The sequence below is a fragment of the Pecten maximus genome, chromosome 10 (assembly GCF_902652985.1).
Source record: "Pecten maximus chromosome 10, xPecMax1.1, whole genome shotgun sequence".
NCBI classification, from domain to species: Eukaryota; Metazoa; Mollusca; class Bivalvia; order Pectinida; family Pectinidae; genus Pecten; species Pecten maximus.
The window spans coordinates 34,025,321-34,051,260 of record NC_047024.1 but is presented as its reverse complement, the minus strand read 5'-3'; the positions used below and the strand labels follow the sequence as shown (position 1 = coordinate 34,051,260).

At 36.4% G+C, this 25,940-nt stretch overlaps 2 protein-coding genes across 2 annotated transcripts; one reads left to right on the top strand and one right to left on the bottom strand.

The window, feature by feature from the left end:
• Window positions 1-3,468: 3,468 nt before the first annotated feature.
• LOC117336643 (perlucin-like protein) lies at window positions 3,469-6,523 on the top strand. Its single transcript, XM_033897253.1, has 5 exons — window positions 3,469-3,520; window positions 4,674-4,765; window positions 5,229-5,319; window positions 5,834-6,057; window positions 6,482-6,523. The coding sequence occupies exons 1-5, from the start codon at window positions 3,469-3,471 to the stop codon at window positions 6,521-6,523; spliced, it is 501 nt and encodes a 166-aa protein (XP_033753144.1).
• Window positions 6,524-13,128: 6,605 nt separating this feature from the next.
• Window positions 13,129-18,688, bottom strand: LOC117336642 (pheromone-regulated protein PRM7-like). The gene is made up of 4 exons (XM_033897252.1): window positions 18,596-18,688; window positions 15,356-15,470; window positions 14,537-14,593; window positions 13,129-13,835 (listed from the first exon to the last, which is right to left on the bottom strand). Exons 1-4 carry the CDS (start codon window positions 18,686-18,688, stop codon window positions 13,129-13,131), a joined length of 972 nt encoding a protein of 323 aa, XP_033753143.1.
• Between the last annotated feature and the right edge of the window lie 7,252 nt (window positions 18,689-25,940).

Below are 25,940 nucleotides of genomic sequence, written 5' to 3'. Positions count from 1 at the left end.
TCCTACTAAAACCGAAGTCGTATTATGATAACAAAGTCGGACTACCCAATTAATCCCCCATTCTTTAGTATCAAACTTATTCACAACGCTGCATTACCTGTGTTGGTTTACATAAGCACCTTGGCCTGATGGTATTCACATGAACTCTGGCTTGCTTCCACACTAGGACCCCTCATTGTACCGTTCGGGCCAACGCCATTGATTGATATATATTGATTCACAATTATTTGTTGTTGAATACATAATATCTATATTTTAGATAAGTATCCGTAATATTTTAATGCAAAAGGTAATCGAACTAATCAAAACAATTATCTGTATATCTTTTTGGGATATTACCTCATGGCCGTTGCAAAAACTGCATAACTATCGATGCCCACCTAGACAAAACCAGAGCATTACACAAAGATAGAAATAATATAATTATACATTAAAATTGCATTTCTATCAAATAGAAATGGTAAATGTAGGCTACAAAATACATTTTTTAAACTATTGTATAAAATATATTCAATTATAATACTGTCACCTATAACCATGACGTCAAATACTACAACTATGACATAAATAATCACTACCGTGACATTAACACCACTGACATAATATCAATACCATGACATCAAATACTATTACAATTAAATCAAATAACACTAATATGACGTGAAATATTACTAACATGACATCAGCTGCGTCTAACATGACAGCAAATTCCATTATCAGACTATTAAATACCACTGACATGATATCAAATACCACAGATATGACTTCAAATACCACTTTCATGACATTAAATGCATTAAACATATAATATTAGATGCAACAACACGACTTTAAATACCGCGAACATGACATCACATTTTACTGAAATGATATTAAATACCGATTAATTGATATAAATACCTCGAACATAATATTATCAAATACCTTTAACGTGTCATAAAATTCCACTAAGATGACATTAAATACATGTATCACTGACGCGACATAAAACACCAATAACATGAAATCTTACTACTAGAGTTATGTAACTACAATGATAGCACGCCCAACTACCACACAATTAACCACTACTTTGACAACACCTGACATCACATGTAACCTACATGACATCACGTATCACTGACATAACAAAATTACAAATATCAGATATTTTCTATCACATAGCTAAGCAAACTAATATTTTGAATGTTTTGCGCCTTTTCAATTAATGGCGGCGTAAAGTTATTGTTCATATTATGACGTCCCAGCAGATTTCTTACTAGCGTAGCTAATGTACATGTACGACTCTCTTGATAATGCTACACTAGTGAAAACTAGATCAATTATCACAGATTTTTAAGATTACGTAGTTTTGTATCAAAATAGCTTTCAATTCTCTTTCAATTCAATTCTCTTTCGAGGTATATAAACGTCAGATCTACGGTCTGTGTTGGTTGAGGAATATCTGGTTCTATGGCAAGTGTTGCTGGTAAAAGAGTATGCATGTACCTCAGTTGGCCCTGACTGATCTCTTAGACTGATGGGTCAGGCCAAAAAGTGTCAATCAAATGTACTTTTGACACTCGCAACATCCTGGCTATTTAACTGTCAACTTCATATTTTTAGACTGTTATACCGTGTAATGACACAATTATATACTCAGGCTGTTGATAATAAAATAACACTCGCGTACAAAAATAGTGCGTACGATAATAACAATTAAGACAATAATAATCAATGTAATACAAATATTTAATGTAAATTAACTTTGTGAAAATACAAAATATAAAATGTGTGTCTAGTTTTTCCAAAGGAATGTGTGTATTATAAATTTTCGGCAACTCGCTTGTGCTTTAATTGACATAGTATTAATGCGCCGTTTGGCAGTTCATGAGATGTTAATGCTCAACTACTGTTGGTAGGTTCATAGAGGGACAAAGTGGTAAATATGCTGTAATAACATCATCACATACTCAGAATGTTATACATTATAATAACACCATAATATACTGTTGCACAATGAAAAACGCTATATTATACTGTGTTGTACAGTATAATAACACCATCGCATCACTCCTCAACGGAAGACAATGCCTCATAGAAGCTAGCCAACAATCGCTAGTAATATATAGTAAAGACATTGCACATTATCAAACTAAATCAAACTCAGAATACTATGTTTAGGGAAAGTTTTGCTCATGGACTATTTTGTAACTGTTCTATACTTCAGCAATTGCCTAATGTTCTGGACACTTATTCTAGGTGAGATAAAAAGAGCCACTGGCAAATCTTACTGAGAGCCCCTTGATTTCTTTACTTAAAATTGATCTTTAGTAAACCCTTCCGCTGAATATTTTCAAATAAATGTTTCAAAGATAGAACGACACTTTTCTTTGGTTTCGGAGTATGCCAAGAAGTACATCATGTTTATTTACACAACAGAATGCGTTAAAAGGTTACACTTGGCAATTGTACCGATCCAGAATCAATGGTGTCACTCGTGGAAAATATCAAAAGAAAAAAAAAAGAAAAAAAAAACACGTATGTTTTAACATACAGCGTTTTTGGTGATTCAAAATGCAAGTGCAACATAAACTCTAATAAGTGTCTTCTGAAATATATCAAATCGTTAACGTCAGTTTTAGAAATAGCTAACAGTAGTACTTGTAGTTCAGACGCCTTGCCGAGCAAATATGACTGATGAAAAAAAAGTTTTTTGAATCATGTTTCGGATGTCAAATAAAGTACTGGCGACCACAGCTTTATACGTTGATTCATGTTGACACGTCATTGTTTTTTGTTTTTTGTTTGTTTTAGTTTAATTAACTTTTGTTTTTATTTCTTTTTCTTTTTTGTATCTTTGTTAAATTTTACTTTATACGTTGATCCTTATGAATGTTCATGTTGACATATTCGTGTTATTTGATTTTGTTATTTAGTTTTTTTATCTTTGTTACAGTTTCTTTGTGCACTCAGTATATATCCGAAGAGAATATGTACCGTTAAATATAATAAACATGAATGTATACCCAATATCATTCAAAATGCCGTCGTAAAGAATACGTATTCAAATCTAGTATGAAATCAACAATAAACATAATAACAATGTTTAAGTATGCACATAACATCTTGTCGGTGGTGGATATACCAACAAAGGTTATGGAATAACATGATATTAATGCAATGGAGCGAATAAAAACACGTTTTATGTATAACAATCGGATTATAAGATGGAAACAGGTGTCGTAACAGAGTTACGGACTCTGTATAACAATGTTTAAGTATGCACATAACATCTTGTCGGTGGTGGATATACCAACCAAGGTTATGGAATAACATGATATTAATGCAATGGAGCGAATAAAAACACGTTTTATGTATAACAATCGGATTATAAGATGGAAACAGGTGTCGTAACAGAGTTACGGACTCTGTATAAATAGAGGACTATCCGACTGTTCCGTACCATCCTCGGAGACTACATTCAACATGAATATTCTCCTAGTTACTGCCCTTCTCGGGACCGTCGCCATCTCTCAAGGTAAGCACCTACATATTATCTGTAATAACTATTTCTTTTCTTTTTTCTTTTTTGTTTTTGTAATAAAGTGTCAACTACGGATTGTTTGGTGAAAACTTAAGCTTGAAACATTCTGTAGCAAACGGTTATTAATCATTGTAGATGTGTTTTATCAAATGTTTGTGTCAATATGTTTCTGCGTGCGCTATGGGGCGCACAACTCATCATGTAAAATGGGAAGGCAGTAGGAAATGGCTATAGCGTTTATCACCGTTGGCCAACCCCTCTCTCTCTCTCTCTCTCTCTCTCTCTCTCCCCCCCCCCCCCCCCCCCCCCCCCCCCCCCCTTTTTTTTTTAGTCTCTTGCCTCAAACAATATATATATATGTGAGAATATAATGTTTGTGTTTGCAGCAACACTAACACTGTTATAGATTTTTGCAAAGTGTAACCTCAAAATCATTTTTTTTTTTTTCAACGAGGTACCTGGAATAAATGGAAAGGGTATATCAATATTCCTCTAAACAGTCCTGTGCGACTGATTGATTTTAACGATTCCTTCAAAAACATTGATTTATTGTCGAAGAAAGGTCCAACTACGGCGTTTGTCACTTTATAACAAAACTTTTCCTTTATTTATCTCGAAAATCATTCAGATGCAGAGCAAAACCTATATAAATGATTTAATTTCCAAAAACTCCTATTTCATATTTTTTTAAAGTTTGATACAAGATTTTACTTTTGGAGAAAAAAAATCGATATTAATGTTCATGTTCCGATGCTGGAACTCTTCAGTGTTTACAGTGTCGAAAGGCGGCATAGAAACGAACAAATATCACAACACAAATGCAACAAATCGTTATTAATTCGTTGCCATGACAGTCGATCAGGAATGCGTTGGCAAATATAATTCTTATGCGTAACTTGCCGTTTTCTGTTAAACTGTATTCATAGCTGGTATTATCTGATGTTGATGTACTATATCTCATCTATTAAAACATCGAAAACTATAAAAAAAAAAAATGAAAAATACTAAATGAAGCTTTCGCGTCAGACAGTATAGACACGACGTGGAACGTGTAAACAATTTGACGTCATCGGAATGTTGAAGTTGCAACAGAGTACAGCAATGTATATTGTACATGCATTGCATTTTGCATTTTTGAATTTTTCAGTTTCCGCTTGGGGATGTGAGAGAGGCTGGACGCCATTTTGTAATCACTGCTACTTCTTCAGCTCCGACAAACAGTCCTGGTACCAAGCCGCAGTAAGTATCCCTTGATAAACAGTCCTGTTACCAAGTGGCAGTAAGTATTCCACAATAAACAGTCCTGTAACCAAGTGACAGTAGGTATTCCACAATAAACAGTCCTGGTACCAAGTGGCAGTAAGTATCCCTTGATAAACAGTCCTGACACAAAGTCGCAGTAAGTATTCCATGATAAACAGTCCTGTTACAAAGTTGCAGTAAGTATTCCATGATAAACAGACCTGTTACAAAGTATCCCCTAGATAAACAGTCATGGTGCCACAATATCTTACTCAAATCGCCTTTACCAGCTTTAATGTTGATGTTTTATGTTTTGTTTGATGTGCATTGGGAGTTGGATAAGTGTGGCTAACAATCAAATTTAATGGCTTAAACATTGTGTCTGTACTTCGTGTTAACACAATTCCTGTATTTAAGTTGCTAAATCTAATTACACAATGAAATTAATGTTCATTTACAGTTTACATGCGCATCTCAGGGAGGAACTCTGGTCGCCATCAACAGCATATCTGAGTTGAAATGGGTCAAGTACCGCGCAAAGTCATTATGCCGTGAGTAACTAATTTTAAATAATAACGGTCTACTCAAAACCAAAAAAAAACTAAATTGTTCCGATGTTTTAGTTGTGTATGGTTTTACTCCACACTTCATAATCAAGTTTAAAATCTTAAACTTTTGAAATCAAAATTGCCGTACAATAGCTTATAATTTAGCTGTTGTCAATAGGCTTCACAGTTCCAGTCTTCAAGCACTTTTTTAAGTTAACTTCTTTGTATTATACCTTTTCCACGTGTTAAGTGTTTTCACATGAATGGCTGATGTGCTTTTTAATCTAGATGGTTAGTTATTAGTTAATGTTTTAGTCGTGAACCTCTTCTAGACGACCTAGGCCTTGGTCGAGATGAAGGTGATTGCGTCGCATATCAAACTTCATGTTCAAAATATGTTAAGGGTTATTGCACGGTCATATTTATACCGTTTAATCTGAATAAGTCAGGATTCGGCCATAATAATTCATAAACAGTAGTTTGTTTTTTTCTATTGCTTTGACACACATTTAATTAGGTGGTGACTTCTGGCTGGGAGGTAATGACATCAGGAATGAACGTCGCTGGGTGTGGAACCCGTACAACATTCTAGTGAACAGAGACTGTGTTGACTGGGACAGGGGCCAGCCAGATAATTATCGCGGTAATCAGGATTGTATGCTTCTCTGGGCCAGAGCCGACTTTAGATGGGATGACCAGAGCTGTGCCAGCGCAAAGAACTATATCTGTGAAAAGTTTATGGTAAGTGAGATGACATCCAAGTCTGTTTTATTGTCTGGCCATTGAATTTGTCAATACAGCGTCTTCCATATTGATAGTCTTTTTACCAGTCAGTTAGCCGTTTGAAGCTTCTCTGATTTCAGATATAGCAAACAGACGTATTTTTAGTAGTCTGTTGTATCATTGAGAATTGTCACATTCAACAATATTATTTCGTTAAATCTCATACTAGTTATTTAAATTTTCACATTATTTTCTAGATAATATTTGCTTTCTTTCTTTATCTTTAACAGGGATCAAGCAACATATGCACATGCAGGGTTTAAATCCTTCCATCAGGACGGATCCTCAGGTGATTTAACATTACCATGTTATGAATTAAAAACCAAATGGCGTATTGATATAGACTCCTTATTATGATTTTTTCTTAATATCACTCCAACAGTTATGGACCAAGCATTACTCCATTGAAATCAGGAGAACGTGAATCACCGTTGTATTGCTGCCAAACCTTCATTACATCATTAAATCATGGTGAACATTACTTAACTGCCCAGAAGTATCTGGGGGTTATAAGGTGTTTTACACAGTAACAAAATATGAATGAGATATCAAAAAGGACCTGCAGTTTTGAAAAGTAACTTCATTTTATTTTTTAATGATTGAAACTTGCACGACAAATTTTATCAAACAATATTACATAATGACGCAGAATCACATAATCTTCCAATCAAATCATGGGGATAGTTCTACACTGTCTTTAGGAACTGTTTAACCATTAGCCCCATTCACCAATTTATTTTCTTCGCTCAGTTTAGTAGGAACTCATACTCTGCTTAGAAAAATGCAAAATAAGACAAGCATCTCATATAGGACAACAAAAAAGACCAGATCGACAAAGGATACAGGTGTGATGACCGTTTTACAAATCGTCATCATCTGAAAACTTCAATCTAAATGGTAAACTTACAGGTTTGAGCTACATGTCCTACTCACTTGATTAATTTTCCTTTATCAATTTTCCAAAATCAAAAGATAAAACAATATTTTTTTGGAAAATACTGGTATGATAGCAATATAAGGTTTCAGCATGACTTCATTTAATCAATAATTTAAAAAAAAAATTGAATTTGATAAAAAGAAAAGTATTATGCATAGAATAGTGGACAAGAATAACAGCAAGAATAACAGCTAAATAGTCAAAGGTAAAGACAAATTGTATTATTGTATTAATATTAGTTCCTCCGGCAAGTGAGCATCCTCTAGCGTGTTAGTGGGACTATACCGACATGGGATAGATTATTTTTAATACATGTGCTGTGCCAGTATGATGAAGCAATGACCAAAGACAATATCATTCGAATTCACGAGAGGAAATATTTAAGATGCTTTTGATATGTGAATTATACTTTTGATCATTAACATATTTTATATAATTGTAAGCTACCACCTTGGGTAATAAAAACCTTCATTTCAGAAATAAAAATGAATCGCACAAATTAGGTTTTTGAGTAATATCGTTATGCTATCTCATATTAAAATTCGAATACAGCAATTATGTTCTGAAGCAGAACTTAACATTTAACAGAGCAAGGGGGACAATTTCATCAGGAACACACAGTTACTTCCCTTTACCAAGATCATACTATATAAGAATACATGAATGTTGATAATAATCAATCCTTACAACGACACTATGGATGACAAAGTAGACAAAGTATATCGTTGGATGAGGGTGGAAAGTATTTGTCACGTTCAGGACCTAACGCCTTAGCTTCATTATTTGGTAGAATAAGATGTTTATATTCCGAGGAAGACTTTACAGGAACCTACTATTCTAAGATATACAAAGTATCTTCCTTTCATTAAATGTGAATAGCTACATGTAGTTTGAAGCTTTTCAATGAAATGATTGTACACAAAAAAAGCCAGACGGACTAATGAATATGTTATCACGTGTTGACATCAAGGACATAACATAATTTAAGTAAACTAATCTGGATTTGTTTAATCCTTAGACATTTTCAAAATACTAATTTTGTTTGGATGGTTATTATGAAGTTATGACCTTGTATAGCTAATATATGACCCAGGCATCCAGGAGAAACCAACAGCAAGTGTTATTCAAGAATGTACATAACCAGGGCTATATTAGTACGGAAGTCAATCGAAACCATTATCAAGAGCTATATAAGGACAGACATCAAGGCGAACCAACATCAAGAGCTATACAATGACCGATGTCAAGGCGAACAAATAATAAGAGCTATACAATGACGGACGTCAAGGCGAACCAACATCAAGAGCTATACAATGACTGAAGTCAAGGCGAACCAACACCAAGAGCTATACAATGGCGAACGTCAAGGCGAACCAACACCAAGAGCTATATCAGGACAGACGTCAAGGCGAACCAACATCAAGAGCTGTACAATGACGGACGTCAAGGCGAACAAACATCAAGAGCTATACAAAGACGGACGTCAAGGCGAACCAAATAATAAGAGCTATACAATGACGGACATCAAGGCGAACCAACACCAAGAGCTATACAATGACGGACGTCAAGGCGAACCAACATCAAGAGCTATACAATGACGGACGTCAAGGCGAACCAACATAAAGAGCTATACAATGACGGACGCCAAGGCGAACCAACATCAAGAGCTATACAATGAAGGATGTCAAGGCGAACCAACATCAGGAGCTATACAATGACGGACCTCAAGGCGACCAAACTCCAAGAGCTAAAAAATGACGGACGTCAAGGCGAACAAATATCAACAGCTATGCAATGACGGATGTCAAGGCGAACAAATAATAAGAGCTATACAATGACGGACATCAAGGTGAACCAACACCAAGAGCTATACAATGACGGACGTCAAGGCGAACCAACATAAAGAGCTATACAATGACGGACGTCAAGGCGAACCAACATCAAGAGCTATACAATGAAGGATGTCAAGGCGAACCAACATCAGGAGCTATACAATGACGGACCTCAAGGCGACCAAACTCCAAGAGCTAAAAAATGACGGACGTCAAGGCGAACAAATATCAACGGCAATGCAATGACGGATGTCAAGGCGAACAAATAATAAGAGCTATACAATGACGGACATCAAGGTGAACCAACACCAAGAGCTATACAATGACGGACGTCAAGGCGAACCAACATAAAGAGCTATACAATGACGGACGTCAAGGCGAACCAACATCAAGAGCTATACAATGACGGACGTCAAGGCGAACCAACATCAAGAGCTATACAATGAAGGATGTCAAGGCGAACCAACATCAGGAGCTATACAATGACGGACCTCAAGGCGACCAAACTCCAAGAGCTAAAAAATGACGGACGTCAAGGCGAACAAATATCAACAGCTATGCAATGACGGATGTCAAGGCGAACAAATAATAAGACCTATACAATGATGGACGTCAAGGCGAACCAACATCAAGAGCTATACAATGACGGACTTCAGGGCGAACCAACATCAAGAGTTATACAATGACGGACGTCAAGGCGAACCAACATCAAGAGTTATACAATGACGGACATCAAGGCGAACCAACACCAAGAGCTATACAACAACGGACTTCAAGCCGAACCAACACCAAGAGCTATACAATAACGGACGTCAAGGCGAACCAACATCAAGAGCTATACAATGACGGACTTCAGGGCGAACCAACATCAAGAGTTATACAATGACGGACGTCAAGGCGAACCAACATCAAGAGTTATACAATGACGGACATCAAGGCGAACCAACACCAAGAGCTATACAACAACGGACTTCAAGCCGAACCAACACCAAGAGCTATACAATAACGGACGTCAAGGCGAACCAACATCAAGAGCTATACAATGACGGACGTCAAGGCGAACCAACATCAAGCGTTATACAATGACGGACGTCATGGCGAACCAACATCAAGAGCTATACAATAACGGACGTCAGGGCGAACAAATATCAAGAGCTATACAATGACGGACGTCAGGGCGAACCAACATCAAGAGCTATACAATGACGGACGTCAAGGCGAACCAACATCAAGAGTTATACAATGACGGACGTCAAGGCGAACCAACATCAAGGGCTATCCAATGACGGACGTCAAGGCGAACCAACACCAAGAGCTATACAATGACGGACGTCAAGCCGAACCAACACCAAGAGCTATACCATGACGGACGTCAAGCCGAACCAACACCAAGAGCTATAACATGACGGACGTCAAGGCGAACCAACACCAAGAGCTATACAATGACGGACGTCAAGGCGAACCAACATCAAGAGCTATACAATGACGGACGTCAAGGCGAACCAACACCAAGAGCTATACAATGACGGACGTCAAGGCGAACAAATAATAAGAGCTATACAATGACGGACATCAAGGCGAACCAACACCAAGAGCTATACAACAACGGACTTCAAGCCGAACCAACACCAAGAGCTATACAATAACGGACGTCAAGGCGAACCAACATCAAGAGCTATACAATGACGGACGTCAAGGCGAACCAACATCAAGCGTTATACAATGACGGACGTCATGGCGAACCAACATCAAGAGCTATACAATAACGGACGTCAGGGCGAACAAATATCAAGAGCTATACAATGACGGACGTCAGGGCGAACCAACATCAAGAGCTATACAATGACGGACGTCAAGGCGAACCAACATCAAGAGTTATACAATGACGGACGTCAAGGCGAACCAACATCAAGGGCTATCCAATGACGGACGTCAAGGCGAACCAACACCAAGAGCTATACAATGACGGACGTCAAGCCGAACCAACACCAAGAGCTATACCATGACGGACGTCAAGCCGAACCAACACCAAGAGCTATAACATGACGGACGTCAAGGCGAACCAACACCAAGAGCTATACAATGACGGACGTCAAGGCGAACCAACATCAAGAGCTATACAATGACGGACGTCAAGGCGAACCAACACCAAGAGCTATACAATGACGGACGTCAAGGCGAACAAATAATAAGAGCTATACAATGACGGATGTCAAGGCGAACCAACATCAAGAGCTATACAATGAAGGACGTCAAGGCGAACCAACACCAAGAGCTATATAATGACGGACGTCGAGGCGAATTAACACCAAGAGCTATACAAAGACGGACGACAAGCCGAACCAACATCAAGACCTATACAATGACGGACGTCAAGTCGAACCAACACCATGAGCTATACAACAACGGACTTCAAGGCGAACCAACACCAAGAGCTATACAATGACGGACGTCAAGGCGAACCAACATCAAGTGTTATACAATGACGGACGTAAAGGCGAACCAACATCAAGAGTTATACAATGACGGACGTCAAGGCGAACCAACATCAAGAGCTATCCAATGACGGACGTCAAGGCGAACCAACACCAAGAGCTATACCACGATGGACGTCAAGGCGAACCAACACCAAGAGCTATACAATGACGGACGTCAAGGCGAACCAACACCAAGTGCTATACAATGACGGACGTCAAGGCGAACAAATAATAAGAGCTATACAATGACGGATGTCAAGGCGAACCAACATCAAGAGCTATACAATGAAGGACGTCAAGGCGAACCAACACCAAGAGCTATATAATGACGGACGTCAAGGCGAATTAACACCAAGAGCTATACGAAGACGGACGACAAGCCGAACCAACACCAAGACCTATACAATGACGGACGTCAAGTCAAACCAACACCAAGAGCTATACAACAACGGACTTCAAGGCGAACCAACACCAAGAGCTATACAAAGACGGACGTCAAGGCGAACCAACACCAAGACCTATACAATGACGGACGTCAAGTCGAACCAACACCAAGAGCTATACAACAACGGACTTCAAGGCGAACCAACACCACGAGCTATACAATGACGGACGTCAAGGCGAACCAACATCAAGAGTTATACAATGACGGACGTCAAGGCGAACCAACATCAAGAGTTATACAATGACGGACGTCAAGGCGAACCAACATCAAGAGCTATCCAATGACGGACGTCAAGGCGAACCAACACCAAGAGCTATACAACGATGGACGTCAAGGCGAACCAACACCAAGAGCTATACCATGACGGACGTCAAGGCGAACCAACACCAAGAGTCATACAATGACGGACGTCAAGGCGAACCAACACCAAGAGCTATACAATGACGGACATCAAGGCGAACCAACATCAAGAGCTATACAATGACGGACGTCAAGGCGAACCAACACCAAGAGCTATACAATGACGGACGTCAAGGCGAACAAATAATAAGAGCTATACAATGACGGATGTCAAGGCGAACCAACATCAAGAGCTAAACAATGAAGGACGTCAAGGCGAACCAACACCAAGAGCTATATAATGACGGACGTCAAGGCGAATTAACACCAAGAGCTATACAAAGACGGACGACAAGCCGAACCAACATCAAGACCTATACAATGACGGACGTCAAGTCGAACCAACACCAAGAGCTATACAACAACGGACTTCAAGGCGAACCAACACCAAGAGCTATACAATGACGGACGTCAAGGCGAACCAACATCAAGTGTTATACAATGACGGACGTAAAGGCGAACCAACATCAAGAGTTATACAATGACGGACGTCAAGGCGAACCAATATCAAGAGCTATACAATGACGGACGTCAAGGCGAACAAATAATAAGAGCTATACACCGACGGACGTCAAGGCGAACCAACATCAAGAGCTATACAATGACGGACCTCAAGGCGAACCAACATCAAGAGCTATACAATGACGGACGTCAAGGCGAACCAACAGAGCCGGAACTATGTACAAACGGCACCACGGAAAAATCAACAACAAGGGTTATATAAGTATTGGCGTAATGGAGAAACAAAGCTCCGTTTAATCTGATCTAACATGACATATTAATGTCGTGGCTGATTAAACATATCTTGGTATGTAAATGATGATTGTAAAACATCATACAAGCAAATCTAAACACCGGCCCATATACATGAGGAAATCAGACGTAATATTGACTCTCATCTGTCCATCAATATGCGAACAAAAACAGCTGACATCTAATCTACTTCTTGGGTTTCAAGAATGTAGTAAGGTCCAAAACAGCAATGGTACCTACCACAAACGCAAGGATTACCACGCCCACGACCCCTACCCCTACAGCGGACGGACGGCTATCGGGAACGCTGATGAATTTCCGAAGGTAAGACGACAGTTCTGTTACGTTTACACCGAGTTCAGCTCGCAGAGCTTTCAACCTCGCAATCAGCTCTTCTCTTGTCATATTAGAGAAGTTCTTACATCTACATTTACATATACCCCCGGAGACCGTTACGTGACTGGACAGGAGTGTGCTGGTCTCTACGGCACTTGTTTGGCCGTCAGGTGATGAAGAAGCTCCTGTGTTCATCGTTGGTTGGTCGGTGACCACAGGCTCAGTCTCTGTCGATGTTTGTTCGGTTGTTGCTGCGGCTGACCAATCTGTCTCTGTAGTTTCTGCTTCTGGGGTTGTAGTTTCTGCTCCTGTTGTGACCTCTGTAGTGTCTGCTGCTGTTGTGACCACTGTAGTTGCTATTGCTGTTGTGACAACTGTAGTTTCTTTTGCTGTTGTGACTACTGTTGTTTCTGCTGTTGTTGTTATTGATGATGTTATTGTTAGCAATCCATTCGCCGTTGTTGTAACTGCTTTCGTTGCTGTTTCTGCTTCTGTTATCGTTTCTGCTTCTGTTGTTTCTTCTACATTTGTTGTTGTTTCTGCTTCTGTTATTGCTTCTGTTGACAATGAACCATCAGAAAAAGGAATTATTTATTAAGATGAAGTCTACCACGATATAAATAATGCAAATTAATAATAACATAATAATACCATAATGAGAAAACATTGGGACAGCAAGATGAAAAACAAATAAGAAAATATGGAAACATGAGTTGTCTTCAGTATATCAAGAGCAATACGTAAGAACATTTATCATGGAAGGCAATATAATTTTAACCCCGGATATACAATAACAACACACTGCAGATAAGGAGTCGACGTTTCAGTCAAATGACTCAGAATCTAAGAAGTTTAGAAAATAAGGTTTAATAACATATAACATATTGGAAAAATAGTAGGATAAAACATGAATGCTAGATACGTTATATCAATATGTAAAGCGAATATTATACGTTGCATTCTTCAACCTTCCAATGCGTGTGTTTATAACTACATGCGTGATACTATATAATTATGTTATAACGAACAGGAAATGTGACTTCTTTCTTTTCATTAATTTAATAACTTCATTCAAAAGCTTAATCTACTCTTATTGCAGGAAGAAATGAAATGACATGATATGGTAATTCCTGATTTAAAAACTGGTGTTCCCCTTAATTTGGTTCCGTTGAATAAAGAACTTGATTTGTTACTTATAGCTTTTTACATTATTGTCATTAAGATATCACAAAGGAACGTAAGACCTAAATCAACTCACCAGACCACCAACCCACAACGGCAAGATAGGGTGCCGAAATAAAAGTTTCTTTGGAATCTGTGAAGAGAAACAATAATACGCCAAACATATGTGAAAGTAAACTTGATAAACAAAACCAACTCGTGATTTAACATCTAGTGATTTATAAATTAAACGTACAGTGTATCAAAACGACTTAAGAAATATGTACTACAGTACCTGACCAAAGAAGCTGAAAAGCATCAATGCTACAAAAATATATATTATGTATAAAAATGCATCAATGTTTTTGACTGGTTAGTTGTATACGTTGTGTTGTGCTCTTTGATTTCATTGGTACAGGTAACTTGATTTTAAATTGTTATGAAAATATCAAAAGCATTACGCTGAGCTGGAATGGAAAAAAAAGATTTTTACACCTAGGCTTATCTCTACATTTCACTGGTAAATTCTAAATTGGGTATGGATACTTGATAGTGTCTACGGTAATAATAAATATGTAATCTCTACTGCGGTTATTATGTGTGCACTGTGAGATACCAAGGTAGAATACACAGAAGTGAAATTTATTATTGCCAACAGTTTAATAAGATATTTTATTTCTTGCATTTTTCCTACTTAGAACTTCCTTTAAAATGACAGAAAACTAACCTAAAGATAATATACTGAAATGAATCACGTCTGTATCCAGATATCTAATGGTCAAATATATACACTTCTGTTATATAATTTGTGATTCCCTTATACAGTGAAATGTAACACTCACTATTTTGATGTTTCACTGGTAAAATATCAGAAAATGAAAAAGAAAGAAAAGAAAAAGAGGAATCCCCAACTTACCAATACGTCTTAGTTTCAGAAGTCCAGCAGTGCCGTTCGAGATATTGTTTATTCCTATCCAGAGACAAGTTGCCTCAATCAGCTCAACGGATTCGTATTTTAACGTAGAAAACTCCTGAAGTCAAGATAACTTGTTACAATGCTACAATAATAGTCTGGAACATTTCTTTAGGGTAATGCAATTAATATTATGATACTTAGGAGTGTGGTGTTTCGATGACTTCACTGTCACACATGTCGGTGATTCTTAACTCTCCCTTTCTATTTAGACATGTAGGTCATTATAAACCCTATCTTTCTATTTAGACATGAAGGTAATTCTAAACCCTACCTTTCTATTTACCCGTGTAGGTAATTCTTATTCCTACTTTTCTCTTAAGATATGGAGGTAATCCTAAACATATCTTTCTATTTAGATATGAAGGTAATTCTAAACCTTACCTTTCTAATTGGACATGAAGTTAATTTTTAACCCTTTCCTTCTATTTACACGTGAAGGTAATTGTAAACCCTTCCTTTCTATTTACACGTGGAGGTAATTGTAAACCATTCCTTTCTATTTACACATGAAGGTAATTGTAAACCCTTCTTTTCTATTAACACGTGAAGGTAATTATAAATCCTACCTTTCTGATTACACGTGTAGGTAATTCTAAATCCTACCTTTCTGATTACACGTGTAAGTAATTCTAAATCCTACCTTTCTTTTTACACATGTGGGTAATTCTAAATTCTACCTTTCTATTTACACGTGTAATTAATTCGAAATCCTACCTTTCTATTTACACGTGTAGGAAATTCTAAAACCTATCTTTCTATTTACACGTGTGGGTAACTCTAAATCCTACCTTTCTATGTACACGTGTGGGTAATTCTAAATCCTACCTTTCTATGTACACGTGTGGGTAATTCTAAACCCTATTTACACGTGTAGGTAATTCTAAATCCTACCTTTCTATTTACACGTGTAGGTAATTCTAAATTCTACCTTTCTATTTACTCGTGTGGGTAGTTCTAAACCCTACCTTTCTGTTTACACGTGTGGGTAATTCTAAATTCTACCTTTCTATTTACACGTGTGGGTAGTTCTAAACCCTACCTTTCTGTTTACACGTGTGGGTAATTCTAAATTCTACCTTTCCATTTACACTTGTGGGTAATTCTAAACCCTACCTTTATATTTATACGTTAAGATGGTTCTTCACCAATCCTTTATATTTAAACCCTTTATAATTTAAATATTACCTTGTAATAAGTCTGTGAGGAGACCATCACGGGTTTAATTTCGCTGATGTCACAAGGGTAGCGTTGTTTGTAGTACAGATAATAGGGAGTATACGCGCTGCTACCTAAGCTTAGGAAGATGTGCGTCATATAAAATGGTAAAGATGCATAACTACCGATGTCCACCTACAGAAAACCAGAGTATTGTAAAAACATATCAATTAATACCATTTGTTTGGATTTCTATCAAATGAAAAAAAAATGTTGGCTTAAACATGGCATCATCAGATACAACTTACATGACATCAAATACCACTTACGTTACCTCAAATACCACTTACGTTACCTCAAATACCACTTACGTGGCATCAAATACCAGTAACATAGCATCATCAGATACCGCTACCGTGATATCAAATATCACTGACATGACATGCAATACCACTAATTTGACCTCAAATACCACTAACATAGCATTATCAGATACCACTAGCGTGATAACAAATACCACTAACATAGCATCATCAGATACCACTAGCGTGATAACAAATACCACTAACATAGCATCATCAGATACCACTAGCGTGATAACAAATACCACTACCTTGACATCAAATAGCGTCAATTTAATTTCTACTAACATGGCATCGAATATATATAGCACTCATGTGATATACACTTGTAACACATAATTAGCATGACAACACCTTATATCACCTATAACTAACATACATGTAGCACATATCACTAATACAACAACATTTTATATGAGCCATTGCGAACCAAAATAAGAAAAAAAAATTGAAAATGGGTCACACAGATTCTCAGATAATGAAAACAAAACTAAGGTTTCTTTCCTCTACAAGCTTTGACGCGATATTTAGAAAATTTCATGAAAATTTATGACGTAAGTTATCGTTTTTCCCTGACGAAGCCAACAGAAGATTTTCCAGGAAATGTCACACTAATGACATGTGCAATAATATTTAATTGGCACATTCATTTTTATTACTAGCCGATTTTACATTGTAAATTGATTATCATAGATTTTTAAGATAAAGTAGTTGTGTATCAGAATATCTTACCGTTTCGCTTTCGAAATATAGAAACGTGATGTCTACGGTCTTTGTCGGTTGTGGAATATCCGGTTCTATGGCAAGTATTGGTGCTAAAAGATTTAACCTCAGTTCAGCTTTATTGACATGACAAAGTATTGGCTGTGTAACAGCGTAATAATACCATTATATACTCAGATTCTTGTAAAGTATAATTGCACCATTGTATACTCAGACTGTTATAGACATATGAAAATTTGTTTTTTAATTAATGGACATGTACAAGTTTGGAGTGATGTATTAATCTGTAAAGTTGCACGGTGTTAATGATTTAAAGACCTAGAATTATATTGACTTATTGATTGACTGACTGACGTATCGAAGTCTTGGCTTTTTTTTTTTATTTCAATAAATATGATAAAATCATTTAACTGTGAACGTGATAAAGAAATATGTCTTCATACAACATATTTTCACACAAAATATCAATTTTTTTCAATATTATTTAATTGAGAAAAATATTTCAAAGTCTTTCAAATTATGTGATGCATTGTTTATGGTTTAATGGTAAATTTACAGTTACAGTTAACATATTCATATACATTACCTAACACTGACATATACACAGCATAGAAGCCGATTAAACCTCCGCACGGATATGTGGTACCGGTACATATGAAGGTGTTACAGAATACCAGGCCCCTGTCAATTGGGTTGAAAACCGACGAATAGTCACCACAAAAACAGTCCTTGTTACGCTGAAACAAATAAGATTTAAGTTAGTTATAACAACACATACATGTCTTTCGCCTTACCAGTAGTTTGACTTGAAGAGTTTCCCATAAAAAAGATATATGTGATAGTTTTAAGTGTTATTTATTTATACAATGTAGCAATATTTGAATTTCGAAATTGTATGTAAGCGCTGCACAGCGGAACCGCTAACATATATGATACATACCTCTATCGCGAACAACTTTGCTGTTGTCCCGTCGCATGCGTCCGCGCATAGATCTAAGCTCATTACTCCCGAATTCACAAAAAACTGCGTCATATTCATATGGAGTGGTGTATAACACCCCTGATAGTGGTAAACACCTTGCACGCCTGAAATAATAATACAACTATTAACGTTAATTCTATATTTTAAGAGTGTGCACGTATTTTTGTGATGAAGAGTTTTATGTAACACCACCTTTTACCAAGATTGCCATGTTTTTGCATCCATTGTGGAGTGATTTTAAGAAATAAGTTTTCATGTAACTTATATGGTGCATGTACCCACATCTAGAGTATCATACAAAATATTTATATATTTACAACAGGGAATTCTATATCTACTTTGATAAATGTATTTAAGTTTATTTGATTATCAATATTTTTCATCAAGGAGTTGGCACATTTCCATGTACACAAAGTTGTTAATTTGAACAATAAAGATTTTGGTTGAATATATTCTCATTTTGAGAGCACACAAACACCTAAAACGCAGAGAGAAAATAAAAACAATTTAAAATTAACATCTAACAGGTAATTAATCATTAGAATGAGTTTTATATACGTACTATAATTAAAATGAGATTATCTAACAAATTACAGACAAAAATAGGTTAAAAACCTTTTCTTAACGGTTTGGCTTCGGTCCTTGGTCTTGGGAAGAGAAACTGAGGGTATTCTGGTGAGGACCGATCATCCCAGATCGACAAATATACATCCGACGTGTCATTGAGGGGGAGGATAGCCATCTGGTGGTTTCGAATACTGTAAGGAAAATAAATATTACAGCAAAAACGTTTACCTGGACCATATAGCTTATCATCACAATTCATTTAACAGGATATTTTGGATAGGATAACATAATTCAAACATTCAAATGGAATCGTAATTCAAGTTCAAAGTCGGAAAAACAAAAAAAAAACAAATCACGAACACAATACAGATTTACTGAGGAATCTTGAAACCGAATGAGTAAAAGCTATCTTTCTGTTTTATCTACCCGCCATGTTAATCTAGTTTAAATCCAAATTGCATATATAAGGCACATTCTCAAAATAATAACTAGGGCAGTAACAGCAGAACCCTAGATTTATAAACACGTATTAGATACGTTGGTCTTCATATCGCAACGCAGAGTATTTCCTAATGATGGCAATCATAAATTCACGAAACCAAGATCTCTCGAAGTGATGTTCATAGCACTTTTATAAGGAGACAGATGATTTTGATCGGCCTATAGGAAAATATTTGAGCCGCACTGTAATACTGCCACCCCTGTCAAGAGTCTCAAGTGAAGATGACTATTTGTGTAAAGGTTTCAGATAAGATTTCTTTTCAAATAAACGAAATGGGAAATTGCATCGCATCTTGTAGTTGGTGAAAACCTTATATAAAATGAAGTGTATCTCCATATTAATTACAAGCAGTAGAATGGACGTCCACTTCTGAATCGTTATAAACGTATTTAGGTTAAGTTTTTATCGCGGCAGGTCGACTGTTTCTATCTGACGTCTACTTATTTCCATGTCTAGCGATGAAGGTCAACGGTCGTCTTTCAGATGTTTACTTAGCTTCCTTGCATATCTTCAGATAGTATACATTTATGTCGACTAGCACGCAAAACAGGGCCGTAAAAAAGTAATCTTCAACAAGGGAAAGCAATAGAGTAACATCATAAAAAGTACATGTAAAAAGAAAAGGCAAAACCAAAAAAAAATAAAGGAGATTACAATATATACCAATATATTATAATTTAAAGTGGAACGAACCCGTGAATCCAAAATTAAGAATAATTGCAGAATATACATTCATCAGTTTTTAGATCAAGTGTATCTACATATCAACTATGTGTATTCCTTAAAATACGTGTACTTCTTAATTGGAAATAGGATGACTAGTGTCGTACTATAGTCCTTTCCGATAACTAGGTTATCTCCCTTAGCGAAACAGGTATCGCTGGTAATCGAGGAACTTCCGGGGGCTGTTGATGATCGATAAAGATGGCGGACAATAGGATTACTGAAGCGTGTGTAAACAATGATTATAGCCTTGAGAGATTTACTGTGTTAGAGTTGAAGGGTTACCTTAGCAGACACGGATAACCAGTATCGGGAAATAAATGTCAGCTCATAGATCGTGTCAGAGGAACAAATCGTCTTGGATTGCCTAGTTTACAGGACGTGTTGGCCAAGGACGAGACCGAATGTGAAAGTAGAAAGTTCACGAAACTTACGACGCCGTTGGGTGAGATTCTCCCACATCCAAGTTTATTGTCTTCATGGAATGATGATTTAGACTGCATGCCAAACATTACAGAAAATGAACTATATAATTACATTGTTTTGAAAATGAATAGTAAAAAGCAACTGAAATCCAAAGTTTTTTATGAGGATGGACATGTACATTCTATTCGGACATGTGAATTGGACGAAAATACAAGCCATTGTTATGTGAAGTGTAAGGTTTTACCATCATTACCATCGGCAAATAAACATGACACCCCTGATTACGATGTATGGATCATGCTTTCAAAGGTATCCGGACTTGTCAACTCTGCAGAATGTAATTGTACAGCAGGGTAAGTTTTTTACGGTTCTACTTTACAAATCTGAATATTAAAATTTGTGCAAGATCGTCGAACGTTTTCACACTCACGGAAATGTGACTTTATTGAAAATAATGTTTTAAGTTGATAAATTATAATGCTTTGAATGTTTGTATTTTTATTTTCAGATGACAATGCATTTAAATTATTAATGAAATTAATTTAATGTGGTGATTAAATTTTCGTGTAGAATCTACTGTACTGTAAAAACTGTTCTTGTCGATTTTAAAACTGTGAAGACTTGATTATTGTAAGCTTATATGAATAATTTAAACATAAAAATTCCTTAGCATTCTTTAGTTGAAACATCAGAAACATGCAGTGGTAAAAATCATGTCTGAACATGGATAGACTCATAAGGTCTAGCTACTAGTAATGAAATAAGCAAAGAAGTGTACACACCTACCGGTACCATCTGTCTATGCAGTAACAAGTGATACTAAACTTTATGTTGCCTTTATTTTTGTTTATGAATGTTCATTTTTTTTATTCAGAGAAGGAGAGGCCTGCAATCACATATCAGCACTATTGTATGCCATGGTCGATATTACCCAGATGAAAAGGGATGGAAAGCTGGCACCAACATCTAAAAAGTGTAAATGGAGCAATCCACGAAAGAGGAAGCTAAGTCCCAAGAAAGCTGAGGAATTACAGTTTAAAAAACATAAATTCAGCAGTAGTAGCGACACATCATCATCAAAGAGTGTTAAATTATTTGACATCAAAAAGTCTACTTTTGATGTGTCACGTTTCAGGGGAAAACTTCATAGTTTTAACTCAAATGCAGGTTGGTTAACCAACTTTTTGAAGGACAGTACCAGTACACCTGTAGAGAAACTTCCATTGCTTCATAGCATAACTTTCAATTATGCAGATCATGTAGACCTGAAGCAACCCTCTTGTGTTTTAGCAATGGATAGTTATTTCAAATCTCTAGAAATGTCGGTTGAGGATTGTTTTACTGTTGAGAAACTAACCCGAGAACAGTCTGGGAGCGAACTGTGGATGTCTGCTAGACAAGAAAGGATAACATCTTCAAACTTTGGGAAGGTTTTTAAGCGAAAGGACTTTAGAGAACCAGATGCATTACTGCGGGATCTGTGTGGCTATACACCATTCTCTAGTAAATATGTTGATTATGGGAAAAAAACATGAGGTGGCAGCCACAAGGACATACATTAAAAGTGTAAAACTAGCTCATCCTGGACTTACCATAAAGAAGTGTGGTTTGTTTTTAAACCCTAAATACCCTTATTTAGGTGCAAGCCCAGATGGACTTGTGTACTGTACATGTACCAATTGTAAGCCCTATGGTCATGGTTTACTGGAGGTGAAGTGTCCAGCATCTATGGCATGGAGGATGCTTACACCTGAAGAATGTGCTAGAGACCCTAAATTTTACTGTTTTTTAAATGATGATGGAAAAGTGATCCTAAAAAGACACCATAACTATTTCTATCAGGTTCAAGGTCAAATGGGAGTTACAGGTAGAAAGTGGTGTGATTTTGTTGTGTGGACATGTAGTGGGAAAGTGTCAGTTGAGAGGATTTGCTGTGCTGCATGCTATTGCGGTCTTTCATTTTCTTTTTCTGTTTTATTTATAAAAATGTTGATTGAACGTTAATGTTTGTTTACATACAAGAAAACAAAACAAACACACACACAATTTAGTGTTAACTGTTCGCTGTCGTAACAATGATAATAAAACCACGCTAGACGACAGTGTGTACCTACCTCCAGTTTACCGTCACATTTGCGCGTGGAAAATAACTCTTCACCATATCCTCAGGTCTTGACAGTGCTGTCAAATTTCTGTCGTTGTTAAGGCTTTGGTTAAAATCTGTCTTCCATATAACGTTGCCTTGCGAATCTAATAGCTGCAGGCTTATCTAATTCGAATAGAGAAAGACAGGTTGTTATGTTCCCTAGAAACTTTACACCATGCTGGTCAAAACGTATATACCAAGCGCAACTCAGACAAAGATGCATCACATGTCCAATAGATATACAAGTGTAAAAGGATATTTCTGCAGTTTCAATAACAAATGGTAATGTTTTTTGTTTGCCTTTTTCTAACCCTCTGACGAGTTTAATGAATTTAAATGACACGGATGTGTCGGAATCACTAGCATTTTTTGCAACCATTTTATCAAAATAGAAATAAAATCTAAAATGGCAATATTCGCAATTGATTTGTCCTTTGGTGGAGAACGATTTTTATAACACTAAGATTTAATGACATCATAATTGAAACAATTTACAGCTTGTCTATCAAGATGTTTTGATACGAGTTTATACTATGGTGTTAACAAAATGTATGTAAACGTGTTAAGAAACCAATAGGTAGTTGGGTTAGAGATTATCAAAATGCGCTGTGTCAGTATTCATGTAAGATTTAAACTAGTGATGTTTGTACACCTATTCCATCACTTACACAATAACGCATACACGGGGGTAAATATAAAATATCAATGAAAAGGCCTACTCTGAAGGCATGTTTTTCTCTACAAATACAATTTCGTCACAATATAAATTAATAATGATAATGTAAGGTATCTTATGATACTGATGACGGGCGTATTCCATGGTAGAACTCAGCAAGAAGTCTCATAGAATTTCTTTAAATCCAGTTTTGATAAAGAGACAGAGAATAAAAGCTTCTACATAAAAAAGTACTTTGAAGAAATGTATGTCTTCTTTTCATTACCAAAACATACATTTCATTTCAATGTGTATCTATTATATTTAAAAACATATGTTATATCGAAATCATTATAAATATTGAATTCAATATTTGAAATACACTGTTGTTATTAATGAAATGTGTTGAAAAAGAAAACTGTAAATTACATCACAAGAAAAGCTAAAATGATCTTGTTCTTAAATAGGATAAGGCAACTAAAACGCCCTGATACATCAAGAGGTTACAACTATATTTCAAATATAGAAATTCAACAGACATGGATGGAATGACAATATACGACATCCCGCCATACAACGAGATATATATACAACAGTTCAATGAGAACCGACACTGGTATATTACTAAAATGTATACCATTGTCAAAAAATAACATTCAATTATCTTATTGTTATATTAGCGGTATACTGTTCATATTGCCACAGAGGAATAAAAATGCCAATTTTGAGAATAATATTTTTTGAAATTATTGTTACTAGCATTTTTATGTCACTTAAAATCGATTTTCAAAGATATAACAATACTCAATTATTCATAAGATTTTTACTGGTTTTAGAAATATAGAGCGAACGTGATTGGATTTATAATCCTCAGAGAAATGATCAAGGACTTTATGCTTAGCCTATGGTAATATACAATATTATCTATTAATGTTGCTTGGAACACTAGACACTGGATTTCCTTTTCAATACGCACTAATATAGTTTTGTAGTAACATTCATTAAAGATGAGACCTGTTACTTGCCTCACCCCGGCCTCCCAAACCTTACCCTCTTACATACTTAACATAAAAAAATCAACCTCTCATTGTGTTATCATTGGAAATGCTGTTAAAATGATTGCTTCTGCGCCTGATCACCATAGTGGTGCGGATTGCCATATTATGTTAGTGTGTCGATAGGCTGACGAATTTAGCTACCTAATTTTAAGTTAATGATATTTTTTATATTGCAAATTAATATCGAATTGATTTTGAATCCGTGTCTCTAATCATAATAACCATGCAATGACATGAATGATACATGGCAATTCTATATTTGCAAATTATGGAAAACCTCAGGGACTAAAATGCCATCATCAGATCTGATAAAATATTCCGTATGATATCTATTAGCTGTATCAAACATTCCCCAGAGACATACATATACCGATTTATGCATATTCAGGGACTCAATATAGACAACACTTAATTACGAAGTCCCGAGTTAATTGCCGGGTGTCTATTTTAAAAATCAATAGTCGATATCATTGTTAAAAAGTTGTGTTTCTTTGTACGCGAGTAAGGTTGATCGATATTTTGTTAACGCAATCAGTAAGGCACTTGAATAGAACAAATTCAAATGCTTTAACTCAAAAAAATGGTGTTACAATACGTCTGGTTGATGTTACTGACACTAGAATATGTCAGTTATACTTCCGCGCGCATCACTGTAGGTGACGAGAGGAGGGGTCACTAAGTACACCAGTATTTATAACGACATCCTTTCTCCCTAGGGTTAAACACGAGATATCAAGTTATAAGATTTCAAGTGAGAATCAAGAGAAAATAATACCTTAAACAAGAGGACGGATAAAGGTCCATTATTCAACTTACTTAACATGATTTAACAAAGACTTTACCTTAAATTTATAAGGTGTGTCATTAATGAAGAAGGGGCGCTTTACCCTTCGGAACACCTGGTGTTATTCTCAAATATATATTTTTTTTATATTTGTTTTATCATCCTTTTATCGATTTTTGGGTTACGGTATCGTATGTTCTCTGTCAAAACAATATTACTCTTACGGATAATGTACTGTGGATTACAGGTTGAATCCACACACTCTACTTAACTAAATTGTTAATATTGGTAATATATAGTGTGTTTGGAATACAATTTAACAGCATGGACTCCTCGATCGTTTCGACATGCATTGAGCTAGACAACCCACTCATGATACACAATTATAATGCCCCTTCATGATCCACAATTATAATACGCACATTCTTGATATACAATTATG